This window comes from Maniola hyperantus, chromosome 5 (assembly GCF_902806685.2).
Source record: "Maniola hyperantus chromosome 5, iAphHyp1.2, whole genome shotgun sequence".
In the NCBI taxonomy this organism is placed as follows: Eukaryota; Metazoa; Arthropoda; class Insecta; order Lepidoptera; family Nymphalidae; genus Maniola; species Maniola hyperantus.
In genome coordinates this window covers 11920956-11933940 of record NC_048540.1, presented here as the reverse complement: position 1 = coordinate 11933940, position 12985 = coordinate 11920956, and the positions used below count along the sequence as shown (strand labels likewise).

The following is a 12985-nucleotide window of genomic DNA, read 5'->3' as shown; positions in this document are numbered from 1 at the left end:
AAGTACGGTTTTGACTCTCAGGTAGGTATTTATTAAATTTGGGCTATTTGCAAAGTATCAATTATATTGATGTGATTGTAAGGTACGATTAATTTACATTTTTACATTCAAACGATTATTATGAATTTCAGGCATTTTCGACGGAGTCCGTTCGAGTCAGCATTGGTTGCTGAAAATTATGTGGACCCTGTGTCAAATTTTCTACGTATTATTTATTACTCATAATCATTTATACCGGAAGCTAAACCAGACTGACAACCAACGAACGTTGCCACAACAATACCGACCCTCTTGGTTGGTGGTAGGAACCATGCAAAGCGCGGTATTCTTCCTTTTCCGTCCACCTCTTGCATGTCCTTTCTATTTGTTAACGGATGATTTGTTTACAAAACCCTAATCATATTTTGTGTTTCATGTTGATACACAGATCTATTGAATTTATTATTATTCCCAGTTTCCACTATACTTACTATGTTTATACTATAGTTAGGTTTATAATGTGCCACTAGGTAACTACTAACTACCTCTTGTACATACAGTTAAAAAAGATAGAGAAGAAAATTAAAAACATATCCATTTGTACATGTACTCGACATATACAAAATATTAATTAATAAAGCGATTTTAAACGCTCTTGTCACTTTGTAAAGTCTCCATTTTCATTAAATTTCGCAAACAATCCAGGGAAATCGATCACCGAATGACTGCGAATATAAACGGACAGACCGCGAATAATAATAAATCTGTATTTTTAGTTCGGAGTAAAATATTATCATACACAGGTGGCATTCGTCGGAAATGCTTACACAATCTTTATACGTTGGTTTCATTTTATAAAGTTTACTTTTTCGCCTGAGATTTATTACGAGTGTGTCTATACTAAGAGTGCGTTTCGGACGGGAACAGATGGGCGGATGTTTAATGACTAGCATGCCTAGCGCACACTACCAAGCAGAATGTACCTAGGTTCGTTATACGCTTCTCCCCAGCGCGCAGCGATGTGATTCGCTAACACCATGTTCAACACTGAATGATACCCACCATCACCAAGCCCATTATGGCAGACCCGGCTCACTTGGTCATATGACCCGACAAATACCTCGACAGGTTGAGATGGCAATCGGGGTATGAGGTGAGGTGACGCCCCGCACACCCGCACGTCCCCGCGCTCACCCGCACCGGAATAGCGACCCGGCTTCGCATGGGTAGCTTATTATATTTTCGAATGGATCTCTAATTAAAAAAAATATAGCCTATGTCACTCGGGAACAATGCAGCTTTCTAATGATGAAAAACTTTTTGAAATCGGTCCAGTAGTTTTAGGGGTTTATTCGTTACAAACATACAAAAAAATCTATCTTTCCTCCTTATAATATTAGTGTAGCTAAGTGTAGATAAACACCTCTCATAACTGAATTTAATTAAATATTCATTGCTGATTATACGAGTATATATGCAGCGGCAAGTTAATTATGGCAAACTTAAATCTGGCAGCAAAATGGAGGGCTAGTAACATGTAATTAACGTGTATTTCTCATAAGGTTATATTGTATAAATTGACATAAAGGGGAACACCGTATTATTTATTCAACAAAGTGCTGAAATAGGCGAGAATTTTCTATTCTGCCAGAGTGAACTAATTCTGCGGTGTGTTTTCATTTTTGTCGGCTTCATAATATAATATTTGTACTGTAATATGTTCACGAGTTAGACTTTAATCCAAATTCCAAGGCGACATAGAAAAAGAGCCGGAAAAATGGTCGCGCATTATTCACTTTCCTTTATCATATTGAGACGACATACATAGTATATTTTTTCAATATTGATGAAAAGAGATATTTATGATCCTATGCTATTTAAATAATAAAAAACCGATGTTTTTTTAACATTGTAACTAAGTCAGTTTTTTAAATTGATTTTTAAGTAGAGTTAAAAAAATAGAGTTGTTTTTACTCTGTTTCGTGGTTTCTATAGTTCATGGTCATCGAACGTGTTTTTGAATTTTAAAGCGTTTAAGCGTTTTGTTTTTATTTGCATAATAAAGGCTTTTAATGTATTCTACGGTGATTCCAATCACATTGTAACGTAACAAACGCTGTCGTAGTCAGCAAAATAAATAACGACGACAAATCGCATTGACTTGAAACGTAGGGATAATAATGATTTATGCTAACGCGTGGCAGGTGCGGGCCGTGCCTCGTCCGCGCCTCATACTTATGCTTCATATAAAATGTTCGTGACGTTTTGAATCCGTGCCTTTTCCGCGCCTCGTACGTGGCACGGCCCGCGCCCGCCACGTGTTAGCATAAATCATCCTTTATAGTAAGTTATCTTAATCTATACTTCCATACTAATATTATAAATGTGAAAGTGTGACTGTCTGTCTGCCTGCTAGCTTTTCATGGCCCAACAGTTTAAGCGATTTTGATGAAATTTGGTACAGAGTTAGCTTACATCCCGGGGAAGGACATAAGCCACTTTTTATCCTGGAAGATCGCGGGCATCCTCTAGTTGTCTATAAGCTTTAATTCTGTCTGTGTATGTACGTAAATTTTCTAATGATCTAACTGAAACCCCGTTACAATAAACCTTAAAATGAACAGGTGGATTAGGAAACGTTAATAAATTTTCTAATTATTCTGCTCAGTTAAAATAGCGACCCTTTTGTAATAAACCGTGAAATAGTAGGAACATGCTACAAGGATAATATGTAATACGGAAATAAGCTATTGATCATCATGATAAGCCCATCACCGGCTCACTACTGAGCCCAGTGCTCAGTAGTGAGCCGGTGATCAGGCAGCCCTGTCCTCTCAGAATGAGAATGGGTTGGCCATAGTCTACCACGCTGGGCCATTGGGGATTGGCGCAATGCAATGATATAGCACTTTATTATCCATAATAATTACTTATAAATGTAGTCATTTTTATGTACAATAAAAATACTTTAGATTCTTAAGCACAAAGGATAAAAGCTCTCAATAGAACAGATATAACCGTTTTGTAAATCTCTAGAGAAAATAATTAACCAGACAAATTGATAGAGGCTCCAGGAGAAAGTGTTAAAAGCTTTATTCGCTTGGGTATTTTCTGGTTAACAATAAAATAGGCTTTTAAAGGTTTTTATAGGAATATTTTTTTTTAAAAACATATTTTTACCTGACTACGGCAAAGCCATAAGGAAGGGTTATGTATGTATTGTGTATGTATGTATGTATATATGTATGTGTATACATATGTTTGTATCTATGCGTGTTCCTGTAGCGGCTAGACTACTGGGCCGATTTTGATGAATTAGGTGTCAATTGATTTGTTGTTATAGTCCGGGTGACATAGACTACATTTTATACGAACAAAAAGGATCTAACGGATGTTACATCCAAGAAAGTGCGGTCTTTAAAATTTTTTTTTGCTATTGAATCGAGTGAGATGTCAAATGAAAGAGGAAAAAATACTGAGTTTATAAATATGAATATACCTACCTACCTATAGAAAAATACCAAGCGACAGAAACCCAATCTATATAATGTCATGTATAAAAACCTACCTTCATCATTTGTTTACCTTTTTATAATAAAAAGATAATACAAGTGGGTAAGATGAAAAATGATATTGTTGTACTGTCATGCTACTTAGCTCAATAAACACGTTCTCTGCTTAAATATCGTATTATTTAACATAATAGTGGCGACGAGGCGCAAATTCGATTAAAATGGATCATAAAGCAGTGAAATTTGGTGAATTTAACCCTAAAATAGATATATGGGACAATTACATCGATCGATTGAAGTTTTGTTTTGAGGCTAACGGCATCATGTTGGATGGCGCAAAACGAGCCAATTTCTTTACTGTGTGTGGAGCAGAAGTTTTTGAAACATTTTTAGCTTTGATTACACCAAGAAAAGCCAGTGATGTGACATTTGTGGAAATTGAAGCTATTTTGACAAAACATTACAGCCCAAAACCAAATGAAATTTCAATGTCATACAAATTCTATACACGGAATCAGAATACAAATGAAAATGCATCCGAATATATTGCACAGTTACGAAAAATTAGCTCTAAATGTAATTTTATGGAATTAGAACGGATGTTACGCGACCGACTAGTGTGTGGCATGAAGGATCGTCGTCTACAGTACGAACTTTTAAAAAAAGATAACCTGCGTTATCAAGACGTCGTTGATGCCATGCTAGCAGCCGAAACGGCGGGAAAAGACTGCCACATGATTCAGTCATCTACAAGTACAGACAGCAGCTGCACAAGCTCAAACGGTGCAGCAGCCACTACAAATCAAGGTTCCTCAGTGGAAGCCATGGATATTAATGCAGTACAGACTAAGACAAACATACGACTATGTTACCGGTGTGGGGACCGTCATGGTGGGGAATGTAGATTTGTTAAAGCCACTTGCCGATTCTGCAAGAAAATCGGCCACATTGAGAAGATCTGTTTATTAAAGAAGAAGTCTAAGAAGAGCATTAACTTCACCGATGATGAAATAGCTACACACTTGAATGGCCTTTACAGTATTCAATGTGATACTAAAGTAGCACCATTTGTGGTTGAAGTTTTATTGGAAGGCATACCTGTAATACTTCAGGTGGACACAGGCGCAAGTTTCTCAATAGTCAATGAACGCACTTGGAAGAAGATTAAATGCCAAAACCTACACATCATTCTCCAACCAGTGTCACTTACTCTACGCACATGGACAGAAACACCTGTCATGTTACTCGGCCAAACTAAGTTACAAGTTCAATACAAAGACATCAAATGTACCTTAAATATAATTGTAGCAAAAGGGGGTGGTCCCAATCTTCTGGGACGGGACTGGTTGACCCCGTTGAATATTGCACTAAATATTAATTTTATGTCGAATAGCGATCTTATGAACATTGACAAGACAATTTCTAAATACAGTGACATCTTCAGAGATGGACTTGGCACATTTACTGGAGATCCTATTACTATACATCTAAAACCTGACGCTACACCTAGATTTTTAAAAGCACGTCCGGTACCTTACGCTATCAAAGCTAAAGTTGAAAAGGAAATTGACCGCCTGGTGGCAGAAGGTGTACTACGGCCATTGTCCTTTTCAGAGTGGGCGACACCGGTCGTACCAATAATAAAGAAGTCAGGTGATGTCCGTTTGTGTGGAGACTATCGCAGTACTGTCAACCAAGCTACAGAGTCAGACACTTACCCTATGCCGACAGCAAATGAGGTATTTGCTACAGTTGCAGGTGCTAAGTTTTTTACAACATTAGACCTTGATAGAGCATACACGCAAGTAAAAGTTAGTGACAGCACATCAAAAATATTAACTTTAAACACATGCAAAGGTCTTTATTCAGTTCATCGGTTACCTTTTGGAGTCAAAGCTTGTCCTGGAATATTCCAAAGATTAATGACAGCATTGCTAGCAGGAATACACGGAGTCGCAGTTTTAATTGATGACATCATTGTGAGTGGCCCGACAATGCTTCTTATGCAACAACGACTCGAAGCGGTTCTAAACCGTATACAGAAGGCAGGATTTCATCTTAACAAGACCAAATGTAAATTTGCTCAGGAGAAAGTTGAATTTCTAGGTTTTGTGATCAATGGAGAAGGTATACACCCCGCTCCGAGCAAAGTGGAAGCCGTCTTGAAAACACCTGAACCTAAAAGTGTACAAGAGTTACAGGCGTTTTTAGGATTATACAATTTCTATGAAAGGTTTATACCTAACAAAGCAACTTTACTGGAGCCGTTGCACAGACTCCTTGATAAATCACAAAAATGGCGGTGGACTGAACGTGAACAAGAAGCTTTCAGTAAAGCCAAACAAATGCTTACATTTAATACTACATTAGTTCATTATGATTTGAATAAACCACTAATACTCACATGTGATAGTTCAGAATATGGTGTCGGGGCAGTGTTATCACATGTGATGGAAGACGGACAGGAACGTCCGATCGCAATGAGCTCTAGGACGTTAAATACACATGAAAGACGATACTCACAATTGGACAAAGAAGCTACCGCAATTATGTTCGGCATTAAAAAGTTCCACAACTATTTGGCTGGGAGGTCTTTTACGGTGATAACCGACCACAAACCTCTGCTTGGAATTTTTGATCCAAAAAGACCTATGCCATCTATTTTATCGCCCCGTTTGACAAGAATCTCTATAGCTTTAACGGCACACGATTACAATATTGCTTATCGACCAGGAACTCAAATCGCCAATGCAGACGGTTTAAGTCGATGGCCTCTACCGGTGCCTGAGTTAGAAGAAGAACCTTTATATGAAATACTTCTAATGGCAGAAAAACTAGAAGATTTTCCTTATTCTGCTGTTGAGATAGCATCCGAAACTAAAAAAGACCAAACACTCTCACGAGTTGTTCACTTTCTACAATGTGGATGGCCAAACAAGGTTACAGATAGAAATTTACGAACCTATTGGCTACATAGAACAGAATTGTCTTTACAAGATGGCTGTGTATTACTAGGATGTCGTGTTGTTATACCACAGCCTCTTCGACAAAACATCCTACACATGCTGCACACTACACATAACGGCATTGTCCACACAAAGGCACTGGCCCGGAGTTATGTGTGGTGGCCACAGTTGAATGAAGACATAGATGAATTGGTCAGCAATTGTGCTAGGTGCTTAGAAAATAGACATATGCCTCCAAAATCTTCACACGAGTGGGTCATCCCTTCAAGGCCGTGGTCTAGAATTCATATAGACTTTGCAGGACCATTTATGAATAAGAATTTTTTCATAGTCGTCGATGCCTTCTCTAGATGGCCAGAAGTGTTAATGGTAAACAACACAAATTCCACAACAGTGATTCACCATTTAAGGAATTTATTTGCTACTCATGGCATATGTGAAACCCTGGTATCTGACAATGCCACTTCTTTTGTATCCAGTGAAATGAAATCGTTTTTAGAATCCAACAAAATAAAACATGTGACATCCGCACCATACCATCCGGCCACTAATGGTTTGGCAGAACGTATGGTACAGACAGTGAAGGAAAAATTACGGAAGATGGAGGGACCATGGGAAATAAAAATTCCGAACATGTTGTTAGGCCTACGCGTTACTCCATGCTGCACAACAAAGAAAAGTCCTGCCGAACTGTTGATGAATAGACGCCTTCGCACGCTAATGGATACCCTACACCCTGATAATATACAACACAGAAGAATAGAAAACCAAATCATGAATAACGCCCAACAAAAAACCAGAGAAACTAATGTGTCACAAAAGGTCATGTACAGAAACTACTCAAGCGGACCGAGATGGTTACCAGGGCAGGTTGTGGAGAAAAGCGGCCCGTCTAGCTACAGGATACAAACCGGAGATGGTGCAGTGTTAAGACGACATATGGACCAAATAATCAAAATAAAAAACAGAGAGGAAACTCATGACAGAAATGACAAAGAAAAAGAGGATGGGTTAGAAGGAGAGATAGAAAATGACCCTGCTATAGAAATACCAAGCTCTGAGACAGGCGAAGGAGAAATAGAAAATGACCCTGATCCTATAATTGAAATACCCAGCTCAGAGAGATGGGAAGAGATATTAGGAATACCTAAATCAGCAGAAATAGACATACCGGGGGGGAAAATTAGAACAAAACGAAATCTTCATAATAAAGTTCCATATTCTAGGCCCAGTGGTTCTAATGAGAATATTGATTGTGTTGATTTGAATGATTGATTTGTAAATTGTTTGTTTGTGTAATTAGTTATCAATTTAAGATGTTAAACTTTAATTATTGTGTATTACTTACTTAGAGGGAAGGTATGTCATGTATAAAAACCTACCTTCATCATTTGTTTACCTTTTTATAATAAAAAGATAATACAAGTGGGTAAGATGAAAAATGATATTGTTGTACTGTCATGCTACTTAGCTCAATAAACACGTTCTCTGCTTAAATATCGTATTATTTAACATAATATATAAATAAAAGGAAAGAGTGACTGACTGACTGACTGACTGACAGACTGACTGATCTATCAACGCACAGCTCAAACTACTGAACGGATCGCGCTGAAATTTGGCATGCAGATAGCTATTATGACGCAGGCATCCGCTAAGAAAGGATTTTACAAAATTTAACCCCTAAAGGGGTTAAATAGGGGTTTGAAGTTTGTATGAAAGTCTGACAGTTTTGAAGTGTCTATAAAGAAGTTTTGAATATTAGTATTTTTGCAACCGCACCGCGCGCCACCGTAAGGAATTTCACCCTCACCATCTGGGTGTCTGGTGCACTTCGACCGTCCGCTGCGCCAGATCCTTCTTTCCACGCACGTGCAAACTATGGAACCAACTCCCACCGGCGGTGTTCCCACTAGATTATAACATGGGGTTATTCAAGGGGCGGACCAACAAATTCCTAAAAGGCCGGCAACGCATCGGCGGCTCCTCTGGTGCTGCAAATGTTCATGGGCGGCGGTAATCACTTAACATCAGGTGACCCGCCTGCTCTTTTGCTCGCTATTAAAAAAAAAAAAAAATAGCAGTATGACATATTTTATTAAGCTCATATGTTAAAATCGCATTGTTAAAGATCAACCCTAAGGGTGTAAAATAGGGGTTTAAAATTTGTTTAGTCCACGCGGACAAAGTCGCGGGCATAAGCTAGTTTTACTATAATATTTCAAGACGATCGTAGTCGGATTTAAGTTTTCAACTTTTATTTCTCGTGACAGAGTTAACAAAGTAGGTAATCTTGGGGCGTTCGCTGTGTGTTTAATTCACAATTTTATTACGTTTCACGTTGCGAGAAAATTTCAAGCTAACGAAGTCAAAATAACATAAATAGATGTGCTTAAGTATATCATACAAATAAAAATGTTATACAACATACAAACATAATTAAATAGACTTCACTTAAGTTATGAATAAAATTGAAATAATATGTTTGAAAAGAAAATGCCTCATTAAAATAAATGTGCATGGTAGTAGTAGATGTTGATGATAGATCTTTGAAAACGTGACACGATATTTATACCATTTCTTAATGCCTTTTATAACTGGGGATGCGATATATTTTGTACCTACTTAAGTTTCACCATCATCATCAAACCATCGCTGGCTCACTACGGAAATCTGTTGCCTGGGTCTCCTCTCATAATAAGAATGATTAGGCCATAGTTTACCACGCTGGCCAAATACTGATTGGCAGAACTCCCAGGCATGCAGATCCTCACGAAATTTTCTTTGACTGTTATGGAGTGGCTCCACTAGGCGAATGTTTCGAGTTTGGGCGAGTTTGGCGAAAGTTCGCCAAACGGCAAATCTTCTAACGAAGTGACCCCTTTGCGCAATCGTTTCGAGTTTGAGCAAGTTTGGGGAAAGTTCGCCAAACGGCAAATCTTCTAACCAGTTGCCAGTGCAGCCACCACATACGGGATTCGGCGAATGTTTGGCGAATTTACCTACAAACGAATTGCCTTTGATGCGGGCGAAATTGCCGCCTATTTTGGTGAATGTTTTGGGAATGTCAAATTTTACGATTGACACCGGCTCCACTAACGAATGTTTGCTAAAGATTTGCTAAATGTTCACCAATGGATAAAAGCCAGTGATATTTGATTGCTTAAAACGCACATAACTCCGTAAATTACGAGTGCGTGCTCGGGATCGAACCCCGGATCCTCCGATTATGAGCCCGTCGTTTTAGGTACCTAACAAGTCGTCGTCACTAGGCTAACAGCCACAAGTGTAAATTTAGGTGTAAGGTAAGGATAAAATAATAATAGTGCCCGCAAAAAGATGATAATTCCTGCAGTGAGGTCACGTGAGACGTTCAGTCTTCTTTATTACGAACTAATCCTATTTGTTTGTTCAAGCTATAAAATAAATTAAACAAGTTTATTGCTATAACGCGCATGGTCTAGCCTGGAATCTAAAATATATCTATTCACCTTTTTAAAGAATTTATAGAATCGCATTATTATTTCCGGAGATTACCCCCTAAATACACAAACCCACATTAAACTAACAAAAATACCTACCTCTTTTAAAGGCTTTTACTTGGAATAAACTTCTATTCTTTTCTATTCTATATTTATTACATTACTTATAGATTTCAAAATTCTACGTTTAAAATTGAGAAACTGAAACTAGTTTATTAAATTTTCGCGCCTCAGTAAGCATTTATAGAAAGTACTTAGTAAAATCAATGTTTGCATCAGATTCTGAAACGTTAAATTTCAATAATTAAGTTATAGTGCAATCCTTTGGAGCAGATGCTCTAAAGGCAAACTTTATACAAACTTTCTGTTTTTAACTTTTGGTTTCAAAGTACCGTTGTAAACAACTTGACTAGATTTTTAAGATAAACATAATTAAAGTACTATTTAAAGGAGAAACGGAAACTAACTTTTACATACTTACATAAAATTATCCGTACTAATATGATAAAGGCGAAAGTGTGTCACGGGGTCGCATAGGCTACTTTTTATCCCGGAAAATCAAAGAGTTCCCGCGGGATTTTTTAAAAACCTAAAACCAAGCGGCATAAGTCATAGGCATCATCAAATCTCTAATAAATTTAATTATTTTTATATTAAATGATTGTTGTTTATTCTTATTATAACCTCTCTCTAGCGTAGAAGTGTGAGCTGGTAGCCTCCCAAGGCTGAAGTCGCTAGCTCGACTTCTGGTAAGTAGAATTTAAAAATGTATGCACGATAGGTACTGCAAATTTTAACTAATTAAATCGAAATAGAATATCTATTCGGGACGACATTGTAACATTCAGTTAATACACATTAATCATATTATTTCCTACTAGATATCAATATAATATCAGGTCTTATGCATAATGATATTACAATGCATTAGGTACAATATTTGCAATTCAATGATGTTACTATGACCACGTGACATCATAAAATGGTAAGTACCTTGATGAAAACGAGCATTTTCTCGGCGTCTTTCGAGATCTTCCCGCGGGAAACCAGGGTTATACCTACTTGAAAGGTAAAACATTATTGATATACAAACTTTCATCAAAGTTTAAATTTTAAAATTTACTAAGTAATTATTATAATTTACAAGGTTAATGCTGAAACTTTTCAACTGATCTTAGCGGCACACAATAAGAACAAGTTAGCAGACGTGAAAAACTATATAAAAAATTTCGAAGGCACGTCACGTTCATCAACACTTATTTTCAAAAGTGGTGTAATATGCGATTAGCGTGAGTGAAATGGTTCTGTTGGTAGAAAAGTAAGTATTTATGTACCTGTTTAAGTACTTAGTACAAATATCATGATTCATTAGTATAATTAGGTAGGTATTACGGCGGTTTTAATTTGGTCGCAAATTTTCAGCGATAAATGAAAATAACTGTACCTTTTTGTGGAAAACCGTCATCAATCAACTGAATTAACATTTTAATTAGTGAAAGCGAACTTTTTACACTGCCCTAAAATACAAAGGAATTTTCATTAATTAATAATACATCGATACTGGAAGTATCAATTAAGATAAAAGACAAAGCAAAGTTTCACAGGGATGGCAATATTAAATTAGAATTTTTATACTAATGGCTCTATGCATAGTGTTTAGGCCAAAATTAATAAAGGTACTGTACGAGGTAGAAAATAATTTATATCAACCTTTAGAATGGGATTTCGACTTTGTAGAGCGTTGTCTCTGTCACTCATACTTATGTGACGTTTTGTCGGTCTCAACGACAGAGACAATGCTCTACAAAACCACTATCCCTTCTAAAGGTCGATGTACAAAGGTTTTACTACTATCACTAAGGTCTTCATGAATTCCATGTAGTGGAGACTTGATGAGTAGTTTCGAAGCTGAAGAGCAAAACTTTTCAACGGGTAACAGCAAATGATTATCTTAATCAGTGTAATAGCTAAGTAAAAAGTAGACTTTTAACCATAATACCACCACAGTAGGTACATCCGCTATTATAACTCCATAACTCGACTAGAGCAACTAATATTTTCGTTAAAATATTATGTATATACAAAATATAAGGGTAAGCAGTGCCGTTTTGCATCAATGGAGTGCACGCCACTGCCTATGGACGTTATTTCATTCACTGAAAACTCGCTATCACGAAATAAAGTTTATAAAGTCTGCGGCAGGTTTAGATGGCAATCGGGGTATGAGGCGGGGGAAGGCCCCGCACACCCCGCACGTAACCCGCGTTCGCCAGAGAAAGAACTTTTTCAGTCAACAAATTCTCAGTAGCAGTTGATTTTACCCAGTTTGTTTTGGATTGCCGTCCCATCATATAAGAGTGTTTGCGCACACACTTATGTGCTCTACAATATCTCTTACGTAATTATTTAGTCTGCCGTAGCCGAAATTCATTTAGGGAAACATTACTATTGATAGAATACCTGCGATATGATTGTGGAGCGACGGGCCAGCTGCGCCTCGAACGAAGCACGAGGGCTATTCGAGGCATGGATCCTTGTGTGTTTCCCATCTGTGGGGCTGAAGTACGCTTGCGACTCCAACCGCGACGCCCGCCGTTGGCGTTGGCGCCCCAGAGGTGAGACGTTCCATGCTCTGTACAAATACATACAAATTATGAGCTAAGAGATTACATATGAATGAAAGCTGACTGACTGACTGACTGACTGACTGACTGACTGACTGACTGACTGACTGATCTGTCAACGCACAACTCAAACTACTGGAGGGATCGGGCTGAAATTTGGCACGCAGATAGAGCTATTGACGTAGACATCCGCTAAGAAAGGATTTTTAAAAATCCACTATAATGCTGTCAAAGGTATGCAAAGGCTGCCAATCTGCACTTGGCCAGGCGTGGTAGATGGTAGGCTATGGCCAAGTGTTCTCATTCTGAGAGGAGACCCGATAGGTTAATGATGATGATTTACATATCTGGTACATGACGACATAATATGCTAATTGAGGAACCAGCTTAGGTAGCTGGTGTGTGGTGTGTGTCCTTTACTC

At 37.9% G+C, this 12985-nt stretch overlaps 1 protein-coding gene across 2 annotated transcripts in view; it reads right to left on the bottom strand.

Annotated features, from left to right (window-relative positions):
• LOC138402409 (uncharacterized) overlaps positions 1–12985 on the bottom strand; it is a 107594-nt gene that overhangs the window by 37595 nt on the left and 57014 nt on the right. For both annotated transcript variants that reach the window (XM_069498827.1, XM_069498828.1), the window contains one exon: positions 12400–12571. In XM_069498827.1, the coding sequence (XP_069354928.1) occupies positions 12400–12571 (172 nt within the window). The remainder of the gene's footprint in view (positions 1–12399; positions 12572–12985) is intronic.